Genomic DNA, 26,888 nt, shown 5'->3' on the forward strand with positions numbered 1-26,888 from the left:
ACATTATGATTAAAAAGGTTTTAGAAACCACCCAAAAAGCTATATAGCAAAATAAAATTCTTTTATTTCAGAAATTCTAAATCCAAAAATTAGGAAAACCAAGGGAATAAAAAGAATGAACTAATTCACTAAATAGGTAGACAGGTTGATTTCATAATTATTACCCAACATGTTAAGGCAACTGTACTCATTAGATCTCTGGATACCAGTGAGTACAATGTTTCACTCTATTGGGACACATCTATCATTATAAAAACATGCTGTTCCTCCTATCTTAAAAAAAGAACACTTCATTCAACTTCTCATGCTACCTACTGACTCTCAACCTCAGTTTTTTGTTCCAGGTGGAGCAAAACTTTGTGACAGAATAGCCTATCCTCCAATTCCTCTCAGTTTTCTCTACTACCCCTCTGAAATGCTGTTGCCTCTACTACCCCTCTGAAACGCTATTGCCTCTACTACCCCTCTGAAATGCTGTTGCCTCTTCTACCCCTCTGAAATGCTATGGCCAGGATCACCAACAGCCTCCACATTGCTAAACTGAATGACCAGTTCTCAGCCCCTCATCTGATCTGACCAAGCAGCAGAATTGAAAACAGTCAAGCTTTCCTCTTCGCTCTGCATTATTCACTTTACTTGCTATAGGTGTTTGCTTTTCTTCTTTACTACTGATTGGGCCTTCTAATCTTCTTTGCAAGCCTTCTCTTCTCTTCAACCTTTGCGTATTGGAGCACCCCAGTGTGCCAATCTTCACCCTCTTCTCCTCCTGTGGTGATCTCAGCCACCTTGTGTAGCTTTAAAAACCATCCATATGCCAAAAATGCATTAAATTATATTTCCAGTTCTATGCCTCTTGCCAACTCCACACTTGATCTTAGCCAAAAGGTTGAGAAGTGATCTCTCCCCAACTCCAGAATAGTATATACAAATGTTGAACTGATATTTACACTTGAAAGCAAAACAGGTATCTCCACTCACTAGGTCCACAATTTTCCACCCAAAAGTTGTTTCTCTTGCATATCATCTCGAGTGATGAAAACTACATTCTTTTAGTTGCTTGGCCTAAAGAACTTAGAGTTACCTCAGAGCCTCTTTCTCAAATACCAGACATATCATCTGTCAGCAGATTGTGTAGGATCCACTGCTTCTCATTATATCTACTGCCACCATCTTTGATGAAGCCATCGCCTCTCACCTGGGTTATTGCTGTGTCTTCTCCTTGTGTCAACCCATGGTCACCTAGCATCTAGTCTCAACACCAGAGTTACAGTATTCTTTTTTTTTAATGGATTTGTTTTGTTTATTTTTAGATTTTATTTATTCATTTTTATTAGAGAGAGGGGAGGGAAAGAGAGAGAGGAAGAGATAGAGAGAACAGGGGGAGGAGCAGGAAGCATCAACTCCACTATGTGCCTTGACCAGGCAAGTCAGGGGTTTCAAACTGGCGACCTCAGCATTCCAGGTCGACGCTTTCTTCACTGCGCCACCACAGATCAGGCCAAATATTCCTTTGTATTACTGAGTCAGATAGATCCTCATTTCATTCAGAGAAAATGTCACAGATCCCGTGTGATCACTTTTTCCACTATTCTTCCCCTACCTCACTCTTCCAGCCCTCCCTGCCTCCCCTTGTTCCCTAAGACCACCAGGGGCATTCTTGTCTAGAAACAGTTTTACCTAGCTCTTCTTTCTATGTTCTTCTCCTAGGTCAGTGGTTCTCCAAGTATGCTTCCCACATGAGCAGCAACAGCTTCATCTGGGAGCTTTGTAAAAATGCAAATCCTCAGGCCACGCTGAAGACCTGCTGAACTGAGCAATTTGTGTTTTAACAAACCCCCCAGGTGATGCTGCTGTTACCAGTTAAAGGTGAGAACCACTGCCCCAGAGGGCTGCCCAGTAACTTCCTCACTTCCTTCAAGTCTTTGCTTAAATGTCACCTTCTGAATGAGGCCTAGTTAAAATTGTACTCTTCACTCCTCCTATAGAACTCCGTTATTTTAAAAACTCTACCCTTTTTTCCCCTTTTCCATCATCCATATCTTCTAAAATACTGCACAATTTACATTTTTATCATGTCATTTTCTCACCCTCACAAAACTTAAGCGCTATGGGGGTAGTAATCATTTTACATTTCACTCAGTGATCACAAGGACCTCAAACAGAACCTGACACATGCTTACCCCTTAATAACTACCTACTGAACTGAGTGAATGCATAAGGGGAGCTTACTTGGTACAGCCAAAGGAAACAGCTGTACTAGGAAGACATGCCTAACTAGCAGGCCCAGAGTCCTCTGAGAGGAGGGGTCGGTGGCCCGAGTAGATAAATAATAAACAATACTTCGTTTCACTGTCAGAGGTGCCAAGGTAGAATGCATATGTATGTCAACACTGCTGACACTGGATGTGCTTTATAGAATAAAGGAACAACCCAGGCATCCTGATCAGTGTCTAGCTTCTTTTTCTCTATTATTAGAAAGATAGAAGAATTCAGGCTGCTGCTCCATTCTTTCAGACCATAGAAGAATAGCAGTGTTAATATTTCAAAATGCCTCTCCTCGGGTACCATGCTGGTAGGGGTGGAAAATACACTCCCTTCTTTCCCCTACTTCCCTGAGTAACTACGAGAGCACCCTTTTATTGCCTTTAAAATGGTTTCAATTTTAGACTCTCAAATTGACTAACCTAAGTAAAATCACAACAATGTAGAATTTAAAAAAAAACAAAAAACCCTTTCATCTCTACCATATAAATGGTGGTTACATTAATATCATTCTATACTTTGGCTCTGGACCATCTGATAGCTTCATTCTAGTACAACAATAAAAACTGTTAAGGGAAATGAGAAAATAGCATAGGGATTAGTGCTCTTAGCATTTAATAGTGTACCGGAGTCCTGATGCTTGTTTGCATTGGCTTGGAACAAGCATCTAAGGGAAAATTAAGTTCTAAGCCGAGGCTACTATTTAAAATCCCAGAAAGGGCTCCCGGGAATAGTTTGGCTTTTTTAGGACAATAGCTTTCCTGATGAAGTACACCATTCCCTAATGAAAAAGACCTGGCTTTGCTTCATATGACAAAATCTGACCAACACAAGGAATGTGATGATCAGTTTGGGAATGAGTGTTTAATAAAAGAAACATGGAATCAACTGTGCTTTGGCAGAACACACCTAAACAGACATGAAAACCATCGCCCTGTCCCATAGCTGATCCCGGCCCCATTGCAACTGTGCACATTCCCACTGACATCACCGAGGACGCTGGCACAGAGACAACATCAACCAAAAGCAGTCATGTTGGATTCTGCTTTGTTAGAGTCACATGAAAAACAAACCAACCTCCCACCTCCTGTCTCCCCCTCTTTGTGCTCCCCCCAAAACACCCTACTCAGGAATAGATCTGAGGCTCAGCAAAGCTGTTCACTAAGTCCATTTCTAGACCAGTATATAAACAGGGATAGAAAACTGCAGTCACAGAAGGGAAAAGACAAATTTTTAAAAATAGCAATGCCGCAAAACGTAATAAATGTGAAATACAGAAGATGCGAAAAGTGGACTTTGATCCAGGACACAAGTTTTCAAAGGCTTTGACTCCAGAGCAAGAGGTCAGCTAGTTCAGGAGGAGATTACACTTGTTTTTAACTACCGTGTTTCCCCATGTATAAGATATACCTTTTTTTCTAAAAATTTGGGGTCTAAAAACTGGGTGCGTCTTATATAGTGGTTGTAGATTTTTTACTTGCATTTCCTGCTTTTTTTCGTGTTTGTTGAGGAGTTGTACAAATTTTATGATGAATAAAACTTGAGTTCAATAACTTTATGTAATACATTTTTTTTTTCAAATTTCAGGCGCCAAAATTAGGGTGCATCTTATCCATGGGATTGTCTTATACATGGGCAAATACAGTATATTTTATAAATAGATACCAATGCACAAAGATTTTTACTATACCAATAATGAAGCTTATACATTGATTAATGAAAACTAGTGTACGTTACCCGCATAAATGCTTGATGTGTTCTGCAGTTAGCTACAGTGCTAGAAACTCTCATGCTTCCTGTAATCCCATCTGAAGTTCCATTAGAAGAAAAGTAAAATCTCGATGGAGACTCTGCCTTTCTATTCACATCCAAACTCATGTTATAAAATAAAACTGTAAAAGTGTAGAGAGAATTGCAATTAATATAAATTACCTAAAAGCATTTATTTTGTTAGTTTTGAAGTGACAATAGTCAAAGTTACAGAGAATATCGAAACTATCTTAAATTCTCTTCATTAAATAGCTTTTAAAAACTGACCTGAAATATGAAAGAGGGAACAATTACAAAATACAAATTTCAAAAGTTGTTATTAGAAATAAAAATTATAAAATTTTCTCTAGGTTTATAGTTTTAACAATATTAAAATAAGTTATTTGCTTAATCCTCCTCTATATGTGTTTCAAAACTACAAAACCAAAATTGGTATTAATAATAAAAGTCTTGAGTAATGTTAACGTTTCAGATTTCTTTGGAGTCTCTTTTGTCCTTAGAACATCTGATTAAAGAAGTGCAGGCAGGCCTGACAAGGTGGTGGCACAGTGGACAGAGTATCAGACTGAAATGTGGAGGACCCAGGTTTGAAACCCTGAGGTCACCGGCTTGCGCACAAGGTTGCTGGCTTGAGCATGGGATCTGACATGACCCCATTGTCGCTGGCTTGAAGCCCAAGGTCACTGGCTTGAGCAAGGTGTCAGTTACTCTGCTGTAGACCCTCGGTCAATGCACATATGAGAAAGCAATGAGTGAATTACTAAGGTGCCACAACAAAGAATTGATGCTTTTCATCTCACTCCTTTCCTGTCTGTCTGTCCCTATCTGTCCCTCTCTCTGTCTCTGTCAAAATAAAAAAAAAAGTACAAGCAGAATACTACAATAAAATGTCACTCATAATATTTCTACCTTGTGTGGTTATGTAGTTTCATATGTTGTTAAGTTCATTTTTTCCACTTGTTTCCAATTTGAAGGGTTGGCATTTTTCTTTTGAATTATTTGTTGCTTTTTTTGTTTTAGTTTTTTTAGTGTAAAGTGAACATGATTAAAAAGTCAAACCTACATAAACAGTTTACTCAAAGATGTCTTCTTTTCCAGCCCTTGATTAGTCTTCTCTATGTTTTTATTGGTTTCTACCTTGAACTTTGAGAGCTCATTTGTGCAAAGATAAACAAGTATAGATAGACTTGTTTTATTCTCTCAATAAATATTTTGGCAGTTTGGTAAGACCTTACTTCAAGTCTGACATAGTAAATAATAGTAAATCTTCTAATTATCTTCAATAAGCAAAGAAAAAAAACAAGGAAAATTTACAAGCAATGAAAGCATTCCAAGCCAGATCTTACCAAGAGCCTATTCTTGAATCTAAAAGGGATCTTTGCAAAACAAGCTACATTTAATAGTCTGCTGAAATGTCACTCATAAGTGTGATAATATTTTGGAGACTGTATATAATTCCTGAAATGTTCATTTGCATTTTAGGAATAACTAACTCTTTTGGTAGGATTTTACCTACTTATTTCAAGGAAACCTAAGTATAAAACCTTTAGTACTCCTACAAATTTCAAATACATCTGTCAATCTTCCTTATATTAATAATAATAATAATAATAATAAAGTCCCAATCAATTGGCTTAGAAATTGCAGTAGCTGAGATTCAAAGCCTTAGAAATGGAGCTGCAATTGACATAGCCATCCGCAAATTCAGACAAAAAGTAAATGAAGAAAAGTGAATAAAAAATCACTCACAGTAAGCAACAAAATCTCCTGGTGTTATTAAACATGTTTAATGTGAGTTATTTCTCCCAAGGAGTCATTTTATGACAACTATAAAGCATGTTGGGGTAACAATGCTGTGGTTATTTATATAAATATATTTTATATATTTGTTTTCAACCAATGAAAAAAAATATCTGGCCAATATCTAGTACAACAAAAGCTGATTTTACATAAAGGGAAACAGTCCCATCGATTTAACATGCATCTTCCAGATAATCCACCAGCTTGTCTGTGTTCCTGTGGTACTGGGGTCGCACTCTCAAACTTCCTCTTCTCCAGTCAGGAATCAGGTGAAGGATTTGCCCACAGTCCCATCACTGCGTCTCTAGCCAAGACTTTTGCAGGGTGCTATAAAAATAAAATGACTCTGACTGCAAGTAGGGATGCTAGGCTCATTCTGTTCTTCTCATTACAGGCTATTCAGACTGGGACATCTGTTACATATCCATGTTTGCTTCAGCATTTGCTGCTCTTCATGATGCTGCAATGATGACAGCCTGCAGTGTCATGAATACATCAGCTCCTGATAGGTCTTGTGGGTCCCATGAACTTTGTGAATTATTGATGTCCAAATGACAAACCCAGGTATGCTTCCTTCTCCCCTACCATAGGCAAGTTCCATATTCACTTAAGTATAACATAATTCGGAACATTAATCTGCTAGTAAAAAATATAATACTTATGAAACAGTCATATATTTGTGATTTGGGATTAACCACAATTTTGGATAAACCAGATCAATGCTACTTTCTGCAAAGCAGATAACTGAGAGTTGCCAACGTACAGAAAAATGGGCATGGGCACTCAGGTGTTGAAAGTCACAACAGATCCTTAAAAGATGTGTGTTATTTATGAACATGAGGATCAGGGTCTAGACTTCAGACAAGCTTCTTCAGTTACTCAGACAGGATAGACTAGAAAGAAAAGAATCTTTTCTTTCCTTGGGTTTCCAACTCAAGCTAACACCAGGCTTGCAGGCATCTCCAAACTACGGCCCATGGGCCACATGCGGCCCCCTGAGGCCATTTATCCACCCCCCTGCCGCACTTCCAGAAGGGGCACCTCTTTCATTGGTGGTCAGTGAGAGGAACACTGTATGTGGCGGCCCTCCAACGGTCTGAGGGACAGTGAACTGGCCCCCTATGTGAAAAGTTTGGGGACCCCTAAGGAGCCCAGTAAAAAAGAGGAGGAGCTGTGGTGATGTTCTTCCTGGTCTAAAGAGCTCTTCCAGATTAAGCTCAGTTAGTTCACTTTAAATAATAGAGTAGGTGATACTCTTGGTTTGCTTCTTGTCATAATCTCTAAACAACTGTAGCCTCTTAATGTGCCCCACTTGTAGGTTAGAATAACAAGAGAATCTGAGAATGAGGAAGAAAGATGCGCTAATAGGCAACTCTCTCTCTTCACCTAAAGCAGCCTTCAAAGCTGATACAGAGTGAGGTCTCAAAATGTAATTGTGAGATGAATGAGTAAAGTACACATGCTATTAATTTTGTAAGGGCACTCTTACCAATATAACCCGGAACCTTTTTGCCCTTGTACGAGAAACAGAGTGTTAGATCCATGCACACAGCAGGCAAGCCATTTTCTATACAGTCAAACTTTGTTCTATTTACTGACTCAGGATGGTTTAAAGAAGCTTCGACAATCACTACAGGTCTTGTCCTAAAGAGGAAATAAAATTAACAATATTAATTACAGAATTATTTTTCCTTAAAAATAAAAAAAAAAAGAATTGCATTTCTTTTGTCAGTTTTCATTGACCCGGTAATTTCATGAAACTACTTTATTAATAGTATGTGTATACAAACTCAATTAAATTTCCATGCGTGAATCAAGAGGAATTTTTATTTAAATTTCTAAAAATACTGACTTTGTCGGATTATATTAATTATATCTATGTAAGGTGAGAAAAGTATCCTAAAGTTCCATAATTAAATTCTGTAATATCAAAAAGAATATTATGAGGTCAGAACCACCGCTGATTTTAAAAACTGCCTCCCATCATTTATAATTAAGCCCAATTGTCATTAAGCAGTGAAATGTATCAACCTTACCTTAGCAACACAGCAGAATCAGACCGAAAAGCACCAACTGCTATGTCTGGAGGATAAAAAACAACACGATTAATGATCATTAGTCAAAGTGATTACTTTTCATCAGAAATACCTAACTACATATCACCTTTTGACTATATCAAAACACTATTTACAGAAAATTAATTAGGAAAGATAGGCTTCCATCTTAAGATTCATTCAACATTTGTCTGAATCTACTGAGTCACAATGACACTCATCCCTTTATAATAAAATACAAACATAAACTTTACGATGTAAAATGAAAATCCAGTTTTTGGACTAGAAAACATTCACCCAGAAATCTTTCAAATGACAAGAAAAAAATAGTCTTTCTTTTCATCATAATATGTTTCATTTACTTTCATGAGTGCTTTTAATTTTTAAAAGAACAGGTAATAAAATGTTAAATAACTATCAGTGTAAAGCTCAGGAATTCTCGATCATTTCTGACCCATCCTTGGATTCAAAAAAGCTTTAAAAATGAAGGAAAAAATTATCAGTAAATTAGAACTCCTTCATATCATTCTGTGTGCTTCTCAATAAAGCTGAATCCACAACAGAGCATATTTCAATATATTAAATACATTAAGTCTTATACTTACCTACATACCCATTATTGTCTGCATCAATTTGCCCAGATATAGATTGTCCAAACATACTTAAGGATTTGCTGATTTGAAGCCCTTCAATTCTCTGAAAAATAGGTAAATTGAATGAGAAATGTTTTTGAACCCCTAATATCTCAGAAAAGCAATGATTTAGTTAAGTAATAAGATTTCTCGTGCCTTGGCATGTTTTTAAACAAAATTCATTTTAGTTAAGTCAAGATAATTGAATCTAGGATAAATCCAAGTTTCCAGCTTTCAGTGGCCAGTTGAGATCTATTTTGTGATTTAAAAAAATGACTTTCTTCACTCTGTGAGCAAAGGAAAATTATGTAGTACAGATCTTCTATCACAGCCCTGACTCCCTCTCCCCAGTCATCTTTCAGGCTCTGTATTCACTTCCCTGACCAGTGTGATTTATCTGGAAAATAAGACATTTCTAATCACTTAGTGCAGCCTATAATTCAACCTTTTGATGAAAGTCAGATTGCTTCCTAGAATTTGACTAGGACAACACAAGTCATGTGCTCCTTAATCCATGTGTCTAATTTTATGTCTAGATAGTGATTTATAAGTATCAGGCTTCTACCCATACTTAGAAAATTAGTTTTTGCTGGACAAATGCATACCTTTCATGTTAAATATGGAAAGCCACTTGCCTATTTTTGCCTACTCAGAAATAACAGTATTAGCTAATGTTTCCATAAAAGTATCTTTGGAAAAGCTTTTCTACTCCGCATGTGTATGTAGTTTTTTTTCCCCCTATTCACTGAAATGCCTATTGTTAAAAGTATAAAAGTGAAGTCAGAGTTATTCCAGGGAACTTTATTTAAGCACCAGCGTCTTACTCTTTGCACTGAAAGGAACACAGAGCAGCACCAGATGAGTGTCTGCTCTCCCTGCGTGATCTCCACGAAATACGGGACTTCAGCCACAAGACATGACACAGCTAATCAAATCCAAATGGGCTTATTTGGAATAGTATGGATATTACCTCAGAACATAAATTTAATGAAATGCAGAGAAAAATCTTTAAGAGGTTAAAGACAAACTACAATAGAAATGAACACTATTCTATATGGAAAATAAGTGGTTCCAAAAACTTATTAACGCTCTTAAAAAATGAGACCATATACTATAATGATAACAAAAAACTTGTAAAGTAGAATGTTAAGTATTTGAATGAGCAAATTAAGAAAAAAATCCACATCCACAGTGGAAATTTTAAAGAAGCTTTTATTACCAATTCTTTAGAAAACAGCATCATCTCCCACCTGTGAGAAGGCGGCTGAGATCCCATCTGCTCGGCCATTGTAGATATAAATAGCGCCTCGCAAGTCATCTTCTTGTGGAGCTCCAATAGCAACATCTATTCAGGAATTGAAAGGGTGGGAAAATACATTCTTAATACAAAGAATGCAACTCAAAAACTAATTTTCATGTTTCTTAATTTATATCACATAATACAAAAATACTCCTTATATATAAAAAATACTAACACTTTTCTCATTAGAAAAAAATCAAAAATTTTTCATCACAACAATGTACAGGGTTGTAAAGAATAGTGGCTGCCTGGCAGAAGCAGAGTGAATGCGTCTGAGAGGTGGTCTAACAGACAAGAGATCAGGCGCGTTCAGGGTGGTATGGCCATAGACGAGAGGTGGTCTAACAGAATGGCCAAGGGCATGGGCCCTAGTGCCAGACCTCTAGGGCCTGACCCCAGGACTGCTGCTGTGCTGTTATGCTGGGCCCAATTCTTTACCTCTCTATTCCTTGTCTGTTCCCTCCCCTATAACACAGGCTCATAAGAGAACTCGACCACTCACACAGAAGGACATTATTCATCTAAAGGACTCAGAGCAGTGCCCAGCATGTAATAAATTACTATCATCTATGAAGAACATAACCAAAGAATCCTTATTTTGAGTTCTAGGCTTTACTTCATTTGCAAAATAACTTCTGAATTAAGTCCTGTTCCAATGAAAGTAATTAAGGTATTTGTTCAGGGTATCTGTACACACACACACATACACGTGCACACACACACACATACACACAAGATATCAGAAAATGTCCTTGTTCTACAAAATGATAACTACACATCACTTTTATGATTTTACTAAGATTCACATCAGATTAGGAAAGCCGGAGAAAATAAAAGATTTAATCAAGTCACATAAAAAAAGCCAAGGGAAAATAGAAACTATGATAATATGGTTGCTTATGTACTATAAATACGTAGTATATAAAGGAAAAATTCTACAGGTGTAAGAGCATTCCACTATTTACTACTAATTATTTTGTCTATTTATTTGGGTATATTCATATTTTTATTTATATGCAATGTTTTCTTATTACTTTAATAGTCATCTAAAATACAAAAAGTTTGCTTTTATGATATTCATTTCTTATCACTGTTCATCAGATCTACAATCTTTTTAACAGCTACTGTGGTAATTTTTTACTGCTATTTTAATGCAAATAAAATCACCTTTAATATACAACTTTGAGCCAAATACTGTTCAATTTTAAAACTGCAAAAGCTTTTCTATTTTTACCTAAAAATAACTTATTAACACACTCTATACTTATTTTGTTTAGACCTACTAAACTCAAGGCTACCCCCTTGACTTGTACAAATTACTTTAAATTTTCCTAGACAAACAACACCCATTCATTTGTTCAGTCAGTGGACAACTATTGAGCACCTACTGCATTCCAAGCATTTGCCAGGAGCTGACAAGACAGTGCAGTAACACAAGAAGCAATTAAAAGTCTAGTGGGAGAGGATAAGTAAAATCGGAATCATAAAGCAGCATGCAAGAAAGTGGCAGAAATTAGAGCAGACTTCCCATAGATGACATCCACACTCAGGTTAAAGTATTGATAGTCACTGACAGTTGAGCAAAAGGGAGAAGACCGTTTAGACCAGGGGTCTCAAACTCGCGGCCCGCAGACTAATCCAGGAAGTTCAAAATATTTTGGATAAAATTAAGTAAGCCTAGGGGCCTACTTGTATTTTTCATTTCTCTAGCATCCTAGCTAGATATTAGCTTAGTTAACAGCAGTTGTGATGCGAACTACAGTTTCTGGTCGTTTTGTGACACTGAGTAAACTGCATGTACAATTGTGCTTGTTGTACTGTTTTTTTTTGTTTTCAACTGCAGTGAGAAAAGTGTTGCGTAACAGTTGCCTTTTGTAGATCTAGTGCGGCCCGCCAAACGGCTGTGATCTTGCTCTGCGGCCCACATGCTGAGTTGAGTTTGAGACCCCTGGTTTAGACAGAGCAAACAGCCTGAACAGCAGCAGGGGAACGAGAGGCAGCACGGCACATGCGGAGATCGAAATGAGTTTGGAATACCTGCAGCCATATGGGTGCGGACTAAATGCACATAGGAACATAACAGGAAAGACTGAGGAGGAAGACAGAGGGGAGAGGAAGGAGGTCAAGAGGAGGAGTGGCTGGAGAACTATCCTGTAGCCACTGAAGATAAAGTCAGTTAGCAATTTTGTTAATCAGGGCTCGGTATACACTTAACTGTTGTGGCTGCTCCTTAGTAACGAATTCTAAACCTTGATTCTTGATGATAATATGAGACAGGGAGGAGAGGCAGAGACACGGTCTTGCCCAAAACCCCACTCCCTGGTGCTGGGACCCACCATGGGGAGGAATCTCACAAAGCGGGAGCTTCTCCCTGTTTTTTTTCCTCATCATTGTTATAACAAAATGACATTGAAATGACATTATTCAAGGAACTGATGTAACTAAAATGTCAAAAATTAAAGAGAAATTCCTAAAGCAGCAAGAGGAAAAAGAAAAACAACTTGTTATGTACAAGAAACCCTCATAAGGCTATCAGATTTTTCAGCAGAAATTTTGCAGGTCATAAAGGAGTGGTATGGCATATTTAAAGTATTTAAAAGAAAAAAAATCAGCCTAACTCATAGTGACACAGTGGAAAAAGTGTCGACCTGGAATGCTGAGGTTATTGGTTCGAAACCTTGGGCTTACTTAGTCAAGGCACATATGTGAGTTAATGCTTCTTGCTCCTCCCTTCCTTTCTCTCTCTCTCTCTCCCACCCCCAAAATAAATAAATAAATTCTTTAAAAAAAAACTACATTAAAAAAAAGGAAGAACATCTTTCAACCAAGAATACCCTACCCTACAAGGTTATTATTCAGAATTGACGGAGAAATAATTTTCCAGACAAGCAAAACCTAAGAGTTTGTTACAAACTAAATCACCCTTAGAAGAAATATTAAAGAGACTTGTTTAAACCATAAAGAAAGGGAATTAATTAGTAACAAGAAAACATGAAAGTATAAAGCTCACCAGTAAAAATAAATATATATAGTAAAGATCCTGGATTAATCACTTAGAAAGAGAGCATGAAAGTTAAAAGGCTGTGACAACAAAAGAAAAAAAGGGGGGAGAGGATGGAGATTAACAGTAGCAAAGGACGATGAAGCGCAGAAATACTCATAAGATAGGGTACTACAATGAATATGGTAGGTACCCTTTTCATTACTTAATGGTAACCACCCTTGAAAAAACCACCAAAAAAACACTTGACTTAAAAAAGGTAGCAACAGAGGAAAGAAGTATGGAATACAAACAAACAAAAACAAATGATAAAAAAACAAAAGAATCAAACAAGATACAAAACTAACAGAAAGAAATTTATAAAATGGCAATAGGGAATCCACAAGTGTCAATAATTACACTAAATGTAAATGGATTAAACTTACCAATAAAAAGACACAGAGTAGCAGAATGGATTAAAAAAGAAAATCCAACTGTATGCTGCCTACAAGAAACACATCTAAGCAACAAGGATAAAAACAAATTCAAAGTGAAAGGCTGGAAAACAATACTCCAAGCAAACAACACCCCAAAAAAGCAGGTGTAGCAATACTCATATCTAATAATGCTGACTACAAGACAGAAAAAGTACTCAGAGACAAAAATGGTCATTTCATAATGATTAAGGAGACACTGAATCAAGAAGACATAACAATCCTTAATATATATGCACCAAACCAAGGAGCACCAAAATATATAAGACAGCTACTTATTGACCTTAAAACAAAAACTGACAAAAATACAATCATACTTGGAGACCTCAATACACCGCTGACGGCTCTAGATCGGTTATCCAAACAGAGAATCAATAAAGATATAGTGGCCTTAAACGAAATACTAGAACACCTGGATATGATAGACATCTACAGGACACTTCATCCCAAAGCGACAGACTATACATTTTTCTCTAGTGTACATGGAACATTCTTAAGAATTGACCATATGTTGGGCCACAAAGACAATATCAGCAAATTTAGAAAAATTGAAATTGTACCAAGCATATTCTCTGATCATAAAGCCTTGAAACTAGAATTCAACTGCAAAAAAGAGGGAGAAAAACCCACAAAAATGTGGAAACTAAACAACATACTTCTAAAAAATGAATGGGTCAAAGAAGAAATAAGCGCAGAGATCAAAAGATATATAGACAAATGAAAATGACAATACGACATATCAGAATCTCTGGGATGCAGCAAAAGCAGTAATAAGAGGAAAGTTCATATCACTTCAGGCCTATATGAACAAACAAGAGAGAGCCCAAGTAAACCACTTAACTTCACACCTTAAGGAACTAGAAAAAGAAGAACAAAGACAACCCAAAACCAGCCGAAGAAAGGAGATAAAAAAAATCAGAGCAGAAATAAACAAAATAGAGAACAAAAAAGCTATAGAAAAAAATCAATAAAACAAGGAGCTGTTTCTTTGAAAAGATCAACAAAATTGACAAACCCTTGGCAAGAATCACCAAGGAAAAAAGGCACAGGACTCAAATAAATAAAATCCAAAATGAAAGAGGAGAAATCACCACAGACATCATAGATATACAAAGAATTATTGTAGAATACTATGAAAAACTATATGCCACCAAATACACCAATGTAGAAGAAATGGATAAATTCCTAGAACAATACAACCTTCCTAGACTGAGTCAAGAAGAAGCAGAAAGCCTAAACAGACCAATCAGCAGGGAGGAAATAGAAAAAACTATTAAATACCTCCCCAAAAATAAAAGTCCAGACCCAGACGGTTATACTAGTGAATTCTATCAAACATTCAAAGAAGACATGATTCCTAGTCTACTCAAAGTCTTCCAAAAAATTGAAGAAGAAGCAATACTTCCAAACACATTTTATGAGGCCAACATAACCCTCATACTGAAACCTGGCAAGGATGGCACAAAGAAAGAAAACTACAGACCAATATCTCTAATGAATACAGATGCTAAAATACTAAACAAAATACTGGCAAATCGAATACAACAACATATTAAAAAAATAATACATTATGATCAAGTGGGACTCATCCCAGAATCTCAAGGATGGTTCAACATACGTAAAAGGGTTAACGTAATACATCATATCAACAAAACAAAGAACAAAAGCCACATGATATTATCAATAGATGCAGAAAAGGCTTTCGATAAAATACAACACAATTTTATGTTTAAGACTCTCAACAAAATGGGTATAGAAGGAAAATATCTCAACATGATAAAGGCCATATATGATAAACCATCAGCCAACATCATATTAAATGGCATAAAACTGAGGACTTTCCATCTTAAATCAGGAACAAGACAGGGTTGTCCACTCTCTCCACTCTTATTTAACGTGGTGCTAGAAGTTCTGGCCAGAGCAATCAGACAAGACAAAGAAATAAAAGGCATCCATATCGGAAAAGAAGAAGTAAAGGTATCACTTTTTGCTGATGATATGATCCTATACATCGAAAACCCGAAGGACTCCACAAAAAGATTACTAGAAACAATAAACCAATACAGTAAGGTCGCAGGATATAAAATTAACATACAAAAGTCCATAGCCTTCCTATATGCCAACAATGAAATATTAGAAAACAAACTCAAAAAAATAATCCCCTTCATGATTGCAACAAAAAAAATAAAATACCTAGGAATAAACATAACAAAGAATGTAAAGGACCTATATAACGAAAACTACAAGGCATTGTTAAGAGAAATAGAAAAAGACACAATGAGATGGAAAAATATTCCTTGTTCTTGGATAGGAAGGATAAATATAATTAAAATGGCCATATTACCCAAAGCAATATATAAATTTAATGCAATTCCCATCAAAATTCCTATGACATTTTTTAAAGATATGGAACAAAAAACTCATCAGATTTGTATGGAACTATAAAAAACCCCGAATAGCCAAAGCAATCCTAAGGAAAAAGAATGAAGCTGGGGGCATTACAATACCTGACTTTAAACTATATTATAGGGCCACGATAATCAAAACAGCATGGTATTGGCAGAAAAATAGACACTCAGACCAATGGAACAGAATAGAAAGCCCAGAAATAAAACCACATATATATGGTCAAATAATCTTTGATAAAGGGGCCAACAACACACAATGGAGAAAAGAAAGCCTCTTCAACAAGTGTTGGGAAAGTGTTGGGTGTTGGGAAATCTGGAAAGCCACATGCAAAAGAATGAAACTCGACTACAGCTTGTCCCCGTGTACTAAAATTAATTCAAAATGGATCAAAGACCTAAATATAAGACCTGAAACAATAAAGTACATAGAAGAAGACATAGGTACTAAACTCATGGACCTGGGTTTTAAAGAACATTTTATGAACTTGACTCCAATGGCAAGAGAAGTGAAGGCAAAGATAAATGAATGGGACTACATCAGAATAAAAAGTTTTTTGCTCAGCAAGAGAAACTGATAAAAAAATAAACAGACAGCCAACTAAACGGGAAATGTTATTTTCAAACAACAGCTCAGATAAGGGCCTAATATCCAAAATATACAAAGAACTCATAAAACTCAACAACAAACAAACAATCCAATAAAAAAATGGGAAGAGGACATGAACAGACACTTCTCCCAGGAAGAAATACAAATGGCCAACAGATATATGAAAAGATGCTCAGCTTCATTAGTTATTAGAGAAATGCAGATCAAAACTACAATGAGATACCACCTCACCCCTGTTAGATTAGCTATTATCAACAAGACGGGTAATAGCAAATGTTGGAGAGGCTGCGGAGAAAAGGGAACTTTCATCCACTGTTGGTGGGACTGTAAAGTAGTACAACCATTATGGAAGAAAGTATGGTGGTTCCTCAAAAAACTGAAAATAGAACTACCTTATGACCCAGCAATCCCTCTACTGGGTATATACCCCAAAACCTCAGAAACATTGATATGTAAAGACACATGTAGCCCCATGTTCATTGCAGCACTGTTCACAGTGGCCAAGATATGGAAACAACCAAAAAGCCCTTCAATAGAAGACTGGATAAAGAAGATGTGGCACATATACACTATGGAATACTACTCAGCCATAAGAAATGATGACATCAGATTATTTACAGCAAAATGGTGGGATCTTGATAACATTATACAGAGTGAAATAAGTAAATCAGAAAAAAAACAAGAACTACATGATTCCATACATTGGTGGAACATAAAAATGAGACTAAGAGACATGGACAAGAGTGTGGTGGTTACCAGGGGTGGGGGGAGGGAGGATGCAGGAGGGAAGGAGGGAGAGAGTTAGGGGGAGGGGGAGGGGTACAGAGAAAACTAGATAGAGGGTGATGGAGGACAATCTTACTCTGGGCAAGGGGTATGCAACATAATTTAATGACAAGATAACCTAGACATGTTTTCTTTGAATATATGTACCCTGATTTATTAATGTCATCCCATTAACATTAATAAAAATTTATTTTAAAAAAAAGAAAGAAAGTTAAAAGGCAAAAATAGTAAAAATAACAATAAGTACAATAATTAATTAAGAAAAATCAAAATAAATAATGTAAATTGCCACAAGAAATATAAAACATCAGAGAGGGGATTAAAAATGCAGAGTTTTAAAATGTATTCAAATATACATTGCTATTAACTTAAAACATTGTTTTATAATTATATATGCTGTCATATATGAGCCTCATCATAACCACAAAGCAAAAACCAATGCTAGATACACAAAAGATAATAAGAAAGGATTCTGCACATGACACTAAAGAAAATCATCAAAGCACAAGGGAAGAAAACAAGAAGAAAGAAACAGAGAGGAACTAGAAAATAATGAAGTGCCAATAATTACATACTTATCAATAACAGCTTAAAATATAAATGGACTAACTTCTCCAAAAAGTCGCTCACTGAATTAAAAAAAAAAATCCATCTATATGCTACCCACAAGAGACTCACCTCAAATGTAAGAACACACAGAGACTGAAAGGAAAGTAATGGATAAAGTGTTGCATGAAGATGGAAAACAAAAGAGCTGGAGTAGCTATATATTACACAAAATAGACTTTAAAACAAAGATTGTAATAATGAAGGAAATTACATAATGATAAAAGGGTAAATCCAACAAGAGGAGATAATATTTGCAAATATTTAGGCAGTAAACATAGGAGCACCTAAATAAAGCAAATATTAACAGGCCTGAAGGGAGAAATTGACAGCATACAGTAACAGGAAACTATAATATCCACTTACACCAATGATATCCAGACAGAAAATCAATAAGAAACATGAGCTTTAAATAATACATTAGACCAGATAGACTTAATAGATATATATAGAACATTTCATCCAAGACCAGCAGAATACAAATTCTGATTAAGTACAAATGGAACATTCTCCAGGACAGATAAGTTAAGCCACAAAGCAAGTCTTAATAAATTTAAGAAGACTGAAGTTGTATCTAACATCTTTTCTGACTACAATGCTATGAAACTAGAAATCGATTATAAGAAAAAAATCACAAATATAGGAAATTAAACTGAACAACCAATGCTAAACTGAGTAACAAATGCTACTGAACAACCAATGTATTAACAAAGAAATAAAAAAGATTATAAGAATTTACTAGGAACAATTATATGCCAAGAAATTGGACAACTTAGAAGAAATGGATCAATTCCTAGAAACATACAATCACCCAATACTAAACATGAAGAAACAATAAATCTAAATAGACTGATTACTAGTAAGGAGACTGAATTGGTAATCAAAAACCTCCCAAGAAACAGAAGTCCAGAACCAGATGGCTTTACTGGTGAATTCTACCAAACATTATAAAAAGATTTAATACCTATCCTTATCAACTGTTTTAAAATATTAAAAAGGAAGAAGTGCTTCCAAACTCATGGTATGGACAGAAAGAAAAAAAGAAAGAAAATTACAGGCCATTATTCCTAATGTACATATATACAAAAATCCTTTATAAAATATTAGCAAATTCAATTACACATTAAAAGGATCACACATTCTGACCAAGTAGAATTTATTCCAGGGAGGCAAAGAGAATTCAACATTCACAAATCAATCAACATGATACACCACACTAACAAAACCTAGGAAAAAAAGTCATATGATCATCTCAATAGATGCAAAAAAAAAAAAAAGCATTTGACTAAGTTCAACATACATTTGTGATACAAATGTTCAACAAAGGGGGTCTAGATGAAGCATACCTCAACACAGTAAAGGTTACGTATGACAAGTGATAGCTAACATCACAATCAAAGGTGAAAAGCTGAAACTTTTTCATCTAGTAATAGGAACAATTTAAGAATGCCCACGTTCTCCACTTTTATTCCACACAGTATTGAAGTCCTAGCCAGATCAATTAAGCAAGCAAAAGAAAGTACAAAGAAAGAAAAAATGCATTCAAATTTAACAGGAAGAAGTAAAACTGTCACTACTTGTTGATTATATGATTGTATATATAGAAAATCCTAAAGATTCCATCAAAAAAACTGTTAGAATAAAAAAAATTTTGGTAAAGTTGTAGGGTACACAATCAATATACAAAAACCTGTTGTGTTTCCATACATTCACAAACTATTAGAAAGAGAAGTTAAAAAAATAATTCCACTTACAATTGCATCAAAAAGAACAACTAGGAATAAGTTTAACCAACTTATTGATATTTATTTTCAAAACTAGAATTGTGTCTTCTTGATATGGTCATTGACAATTGGTATATGGTAATATGAAGTCAAAACTTACATGGATATTAGAAATTAGTGCAGTGAGTTTGGTAAATTCTCAATTCCTTAATTTCTTTTTATGTCTAACTACTTCCTTCATTCTACTTTCAATATCTAAAATATTACTTTGCAAGAAGAAAGTTAATGGATTCTTGAACATATGTTTCCAATGAACCCTATTACCTATACACTATAAAGGACCTATACACTATAAATTTCAGTGATATTTTTCACAGAACTAGAAAAAACAATCCGAATAGCCAAGCAATCTTAAATAAAACAAAGCCAGTGTCATCATGCTCCCTGATTTCAAACTGTAATAAAAAGCTATAGTAATCAAAACAGCATGATATTGGCATAAAAATAGACACTTAGAACATTGAGACAAAATAGAGTAGTCCCAGAAATAAATCCACACATATAAGGTCAATTAATTTAAGAATATACGGTGGGGAAAAACAGTAATAAATGGCGATGGGAAAACTAGACTGTTACCTGCAAAAACAACAATAGCAACAACAAAAACTAAAACTAGAGCACTATCTCACATCATACACAAAAATTAACTAAAAATGTTTATCACAATATTTTATGAATGCTTTAATGTAAAATGTTATTTCTGTAATCATAAGCATAAAAATATCTCCATATAATTATCTCCTTTTGTTTTTAATACAGTAAAAAACTCCAGAAATAGTAATGTTTATATACCAAATTACACTATTTTATAGGTAATAGGGTTCATTGGAAACATATGTTCAAGAATCCATTAACTTTCTTCTTGCAGAGTAATATTTTAGATATTGAAAGTAGAATGAAGGAAGTAGTTAGACATAAAAAGAAATTAAGGAATTGAGAATTTACCAAACTCACTGCACTAATTTCTAATATCCATGTAAGTTTTGACTTCATATTACCATATACCAATTGTCAATGACCATATCAAGAAGACACAGTTCTGGTTTTGAAAATAAATATCAAATACTTATATGCTGCACTCTCTAGGAATCACACACACTCTCTCAAACCTATTCATCATTTTATACCCAGTTTTAACAGACTTGATTGTCACTCAGTGCTAGATTGAAAGAAGCAAATTTGAAGAGAGAAGGCTGGTAGAGAGAAGTACTTCAACAGCAGAGCTGATCTCCAGGCAATAGGCAAGCACATTTATGATGGTTCCATCTATTCCATTATTGAAATTATTCCGTATCTGTTGATAAATAGCTACTATCCCTGAATCTGCTAGATGCACCCTCCCCACTGCTCAGGACTCAAACCTGGGATGCCTCAAATCCTACCACAATGCAACAGCTGAACAGGAATTTCTGACCTAGCAGGGGGCTTTCAGAACCCTCCTCTAGCTCTGCAGCCAGCTTCCACTGCGTTGTCAAAATCTTTACTAAACTGATAGTTAAAGAGTATGATCCAATGAGTCTATGACATGCTGTTTTTTCACATTTTAATATTTCTGGTATCAGAATCCTTCTTAAAATAGAAAAATGATGGGTCAAATTTAATAGCATTTTTAGGGGCACAAAAAAGTGCCACTTATAATGAACGGGGTCTTAGAATCAAGACATAAGGTATTTTGAATATCACCTTTAATTAACAACAGTAAGACTCAATAGCTGACAACTGAGGAAATGTCAAGTGTAAAACTGAAAAAAATAATGAAAAACTAAGCATATCATTCTTGTTCCATTTTCTATAAAAAGACAAACATAAAAATGCCAATCATATTCTCTTCCATGTACCATTTTAAAAGCAGAAATTAAGTACCAAATTGGATAGTTTTAATTACCTTCAAAGCCATCATTATCAATGTCACCAAGATTAACTATAGATTCTCCAAATCTTGCAGCATATTTGTCACTTCCAATGAGCTCTGTTTCCATTTCATTCATTACTGCTCCCTAGAAAGGGGAAGAAAGGTGTCATTATAACATTCCCTGACAATATTACCCATGATTTACTGTTGTAATTGAATATAGATTTTTTTCTAATGCTTCAAACAAGTTGGACAAACTACAGACTGAGCTTAGTACACACATCTCAGTTCAATTCAGTAAATATTTATCAAGCATATGTCAACACATAATACCATGATTACAACTCAAAGGATATAAAAAATTGTCAAACTCATGATCCCTAGCTTTGAAAATCCAATAAATCATTTTCATAATTCAATTTAGCAAATATTTATTGAGTTCCTACTGAAGGCACTGCACTATACAAAGACTGAAAGGGTGAAAGAGGACAAGACAATATGTTTTTGTGAAACACTCCCTTATGAAGAAGCCCAGAGTTGCAGGAAAGGCTATCAGCCCAAGAATATAAATGACTTAGAAGTATAGACTGCTTTGCAAAACCAAGAAGCAAGGAAATCATGCCTAATTGTGAGAGGCAGGAGAGATTTCATAAATGATGGAATAGGTGGCTATTAAAGGTTGGGCATAACTATGATAAACAGAGAAAATTATCAGCAAAACACAAATTCTAAAGAATTTGGTTGTAATGAACAGTATGAAACCAAGTACTCAACCAAGGACATAAGGTACTTTGAATATCACCTTTAATTAACAACAGTAAGACTTAATAGCTGACAACTGAGGAAATGTCAAGTGTAAAACTGAAAAAAATAATGAAAAACTAAGCATGACATTATTATCATGAGTGAAATCAAAAAAGTTCAGATTGGAGCTTTGTGGGTGAAACTGCGAATGCTGGGGGCAATTTACTCTCAGCTTAGAGGACAAAAGGAAGCCCTTGAAAGGTTCTGAGTTGAGGAGTGACACAATTGAGGCTGGCCTTTGGAACCTTATTCCAGCAGCAATGGAACATAAATTAGTTAACTGCTATCTCTGAAGTTGGAAAATGAGTTACTACACAATAAGACATTCAATAATGTTGCAATAATAGCTACCAGACTCTCTAAACTCCAATCATGTCACTCCCTTGTAGAAAATGATAAATCCATGCACTACTTACACATCATAGACTTTTTCCCCTGCTCAAATAAGTCCATTCATCATTCTCTAAGCACGCACAAGTTCTTCCCCTGGGGAAGTGCCCTTCATCTTTCACTTTCCAGCTAAAAAATCCCTATACTCATTTTGCTCCCAGAGAAATACCTACTTTAAAGAGCAGAAGGCAGAAGAGACTGCAGCGAGGATGAGAAGGTGCAGACCTAAGAACATGCAGTGGCACTGAAGTTCCAAGGGCAAGTTTCAAAACAGTGGTAATCACTCTTCTTCGAGTATGCTCCAGTCACAGAGAATGGTGACCAAGAATTCGCTGGGGACCCCTGACAGCTATTAGTAGAAGTAGGTGGAAACAGTGGTGGGATTCAGCCAGTTCACATGGGTTCAGCAGAACCAATATCTATTTCTCTTTGAGTTTGGCGAACTGGTTGTTAAAATGGCACTTGTAATCAAGGTTCTCACTAAAGTGGGTGCCTGGGCAGCTGCTCGATGTGGAAATCACAAATTGACATCATTTACTCTTTTGTAATGTTCATCTGCACAACAGCATATTCTAAGCGACTATAGTAATGTTCATTCCGTCCATAGGTGAAAAAAATTTGACGAAACTATGCTTGTAATACTTAGTTACTCATTTCATAAAACTCATTATACCTTTGATGAAATATTACATTTATTCCTTCACATTTGTTACTTCAGTAAACAAGCATATAACATATAACGTAAAGAGAAAAAGTGCCAAACAACCAGGGGTGACGAGTTGTCATTTGTTTCAGTTTTGTGTTACACAATATGGAGGAAATACCTTAAATAGCAGTTTTATTGTTTTTGACAGGTATTATTTAATATTTTTCATTAATATTTTAAAACTCTTTCTTATAATCTAGCTTTGTGTATCTCTTTTATTGTTCTTACTTAAGTATTAAATGCATGAAATAATAAACTACCTTTCAGTATATTGGTTTTTTATATTTTAAACAGTCATTAAGGCAGAGTACTAGTTGTTAAATTATTTGAATCATACCACTAAGTGGAAGCCATATTTATTTAAGTATCATTTCTTCTTGAATTCATTCAGAAAAAATCACTAAGCACCTACTTGTCCAGGACTGTTTCAGGCCCTGAGGAAATAGCAGTAATCAGGACAGATGATCCCTTTCCACATGGTGTCTACATTCCAGTAGAGAAACCCAGATTAATAACTATATACAGTGGTACCTTGAGATATGAATTTAATTCATTCTGTAACCGAGCTCATAGGTCAGTCAACTTGTATATCAAACTGCCGATACTGAACCCGTGTACCAACGCGCCAACTAGCGGCAGCTTCCCAAACCACACCTTGTGTCTCGGAATTTCACTTGTATCTCAAACAAAAATACAGACTGAGTTGCATCTGTTTCTTAAAAAAAATTAGTATGTTGGTCTGTTCGTATCTCAAGGTACCAATGTACTACTATAAAACCTTTGTGGTAGTGGTTAGGGCCTTTTGAGAGAGGTATAAAACAAGAAGTTGGAAGGGAACAAAGTAAAAATAATCTATGCCATTGTAGGTTTTAAAAGCTGAAATCAGCCTGACCAGGCAGTGGTGCAGTGGCTAGAGCATCGGCCTAGGACACTGAGTACCCAGGTTCAAAACCCAGGTTCAACCCAGTTGGAAAGCAGGCTCATCCGGCTTGAGCATGGGCTTACCAACTTGAGTGTGGGATCAGAGACATGACCCCATAGTCACTGGCTTGAGCCAATAGGTCACTGACTTGAAGCCCAAGGTTGCTGGTTTGAGCAAGGCATCATTGGTTTGGCTGGAGCCCCTCAGTCAAGGCACATATGAGAAAGCAATCAATGAACAACCAAGGTGCCTCAACTGAGAGTTGATACTTCTCATCTCTCTCCCTTTCTGTCTGTCTGTCCCTGTCTTTCTTTCTTTCTCTCAAAAATAAATAAATAAATGAATAAATAAATAAAAGCTGAAATCAATTATGAAATTAACCCCAGTGTTCAACAGTGGTGCCTCTGGGCAGGAGTGAAGAAAGAACAGGAGGGTCGACTTGCAAGTAGGGCTCCTCTTTTGCCATTTAAAATATCTCTGCAAGAATAAATAATACTACCTGATATCACTATTAATGAGGTATTATCACTTTGTAGATAATATGCTTTTACTATTAAATTTATATGTAAACAACAGTCTAGAAAATTCCAATGCATAAATAATATTCCTGCTTTACATCTGAACTTTCAAAATCTCCCAGCTTTACAAAAAGTTTAGTTTGATTCTTTTCTTTTTTTTTTTTTTTTTTTTTTTTTTGTATTTTTCTGAAGCTGGAAACGGGGAGAGACAGGCAGACTCCCACATGCGCCCGACCGGGATCCACCTGGCACGCCCACCAGGGGTGATGTTCTGCCCACCAGGGGGCGATGCTCTGCCCTTCCGGGGCGTCGCTCTGCTGCGACCAGAGCCACTCTAGCGCCTGGGGCAGAGGCCAAGGAGCCATCCCCAGCGCCCGGGCCATCTTTGCTCCAATGGAGCCTCGGCTTCGGGAGGGGAAGAGAGACAGAGAGGAAGGAGAGGGGGAGGGGTGGAGAAGCAGATAGACACTTCTCCTGTGTGCCCTGGCCGGGAATCGAACTCGGGACTTCTGCACACCAGGCCGATGCTCTACCACTGAGCCAACCGGCCAGGGCCTGTTTGATTCTTAATATAAGAAATTAAATGTTGTGAAACCATTGATTAAATAAGATTACAAATACATTCTTGAAACAGATTTTACTTTGCTGAATACTAACTAAAAATTCAATGCCTTAAAAAAAATGGACTAATGTTCTCATAAGCCTGTTCTTGCTCTTAAATCAAAGGTAGGCCCAAAAGACCCCATTAAGGCCCTATCAATTCTTTGCTTTAATGCGAAGAACATAGACTGGCAAGACAAGACCAGCAACCCTCTTTTAACTCATCTGTCAAGTGTTTAGTTTCTACCCCAGAATATTCTCCACAATGTAAAACTCAGCAATAACCAGTGATTATGTATTTCTACAATTACTATATCCACTTTGGAATAAACTATGTTAATTATATATTCTTATCAAGAATGTAATCTTGACACAAATGTAAATGTGCAAATTAACATTTTATTAAAACATGTCTTGTTCCAGTTGTCAAATCAAGAAATTAAAAATATTTCATATTTCAGATTTACCTGTGGTGGTGCAGTGGATAAAGTGTTGACCTGGAATGCTGAGGTCACCTGCTCGAAACCCCAGACTTGCAATGTCAAGGCACATACAAGAAGCAACCGCTATAAACTGCTTCCTACTCCTCCCCCACCCTCCCTTTCTCTCTCGTTCTCTCTTCCCTCTCTCTAAAAATCCATAAATAAAACCTTAAAAAATAAAATATTTCATCTTTTATCTTCTACTTCTAGTACTATTTTATAATTATTAAATTATATAAGGACATTCACTACAATAAGAAATCCACATTTTGAGGGATATAAAAATCATTCCTGACTTGTGGTGGAGCAGTAGATGGGGCATTGATTTGAAATGCTGAGGTTGCCAGTTTGAAACCCCAGGTTTGCCTGGTCAAGGCATATATGAGAAGCAACTACAACTTAATGCTTCCTACTCCTCCCTCCTCCTTTCTCTCTCTTTCCCCTCTAAAATGAGTAAATAAAATCTTTTTTTAAAATCATTCTTTCAAATTAGATGTGTCCTAATAAAAACTGAAAGAAAATTTACTGCTTTGAATAAAGAAACTTTAGAACAACTGATCTCATAGTTCTGGAATATCAAAATGAGATGGCTGTCCATTTATCATCATATCCCATTTCATTTTTAGAGCATCAGAACAATATCAGAATTCTTACTTAACATCAGTAAAATAAGCCTAAGAATCGACTGTCTCAGAACTCTGGAAGAAGTTCCAAACATAATCCTGTAAGTGGCTTCCAGTTTGGGTCATCAGACTCACCGAGCCAGAGTTGATGTACACGAACACTCTCCCTTCTTCCCTGACGGTGCTCTGCATAGGCGCCCCCACGAGTAGGTCTGAGAAGCCATCTGCGTTGAGGTCCACGACACAGACAGAAGCTCCAAAATAAGAGCCAAGCTGCTCCAAAGCAGACAAGTTATTGAGAAAAACGCAGGGTGATTCACAAAAGCTCTCAGAGATACCAAAGGTAGAGACATATTACCTTTTTACCTTTCATTTCATATAAGATATTGAGCGCTTTGGCTTCAATGCTGAATATGTATGCCTGCAGTCAGGAAAAGAATTAGAAAACATTACAGCCTGCTATCACATTAAATTTTTTCAGTTGATCAAAACATTAATACTCATAACT

General features: G+C 36.1%; 1 protein-coding gene across 1 annotated transcript in view; it reads right to left on the reverse strand.

Moving 5' to 3' along the window:
- ITGA4 (integrin subunit alpha 4) overlaps positions 1 to 26,888 on the reverse strand; it is an 87,653-nt gene that overhangs the window by 35,315 nt on the left and 25,450 nt on the right. The window contains exons 8-15 of the mRNA XM_066233688.1: positions 26,739 to 26,801; positions 26,516 to 26,653; positions 21,369 to 21,480; positions 9,769 to 9,863; positions 8,492 to 8,582; positions 7,869 to 7,914; positions 7,322 to 7,476; positions 4,000 to 4,154 (exon numbers count right to left, since the gene is read on the reverse strand). Of these exons, the coding sequence (XP_066089785.1) occupies positions 4,000 to 4,154; positions 7,322 to 7,476; positions 7,869 to 7,914; positions 8,492 to 8,582; positions 9,769 to 9,863; positions 21,369 to 21,480; positions 26,516 to 26,653; positions 26,739 to 26,801 (855 nt within the window). The remainder of the gene's footprint in view (positions 1 to 3,999; positions 4,155 to 7,321; positions 7,477 to 7,868; positions 7,915 to 8,491; positions 8,583 to 9,768; positions 9,864 to 21,368; positions 21,481 to 26,515; positions 26,654 to 26,738; positions 26,802 to 26,888) is intronic.

This window comes from Saccopteryx bilineata, chromosome 5 (genome assembly GCF_036850765.1).
Source record: "Saccopteryx bilineata isolate mSacBil1 chromosome 5, mSacBil1_pri_phased_curated, whole genome shotgun sequence".
In the NCBI taxonomy this organism is placed as follows: Eukaryota; Metazoa; Chordata; class Mammalia; order Chiroptera; family Emballonuridae; genus Saccopteryx; species Saccopteryx bilineata.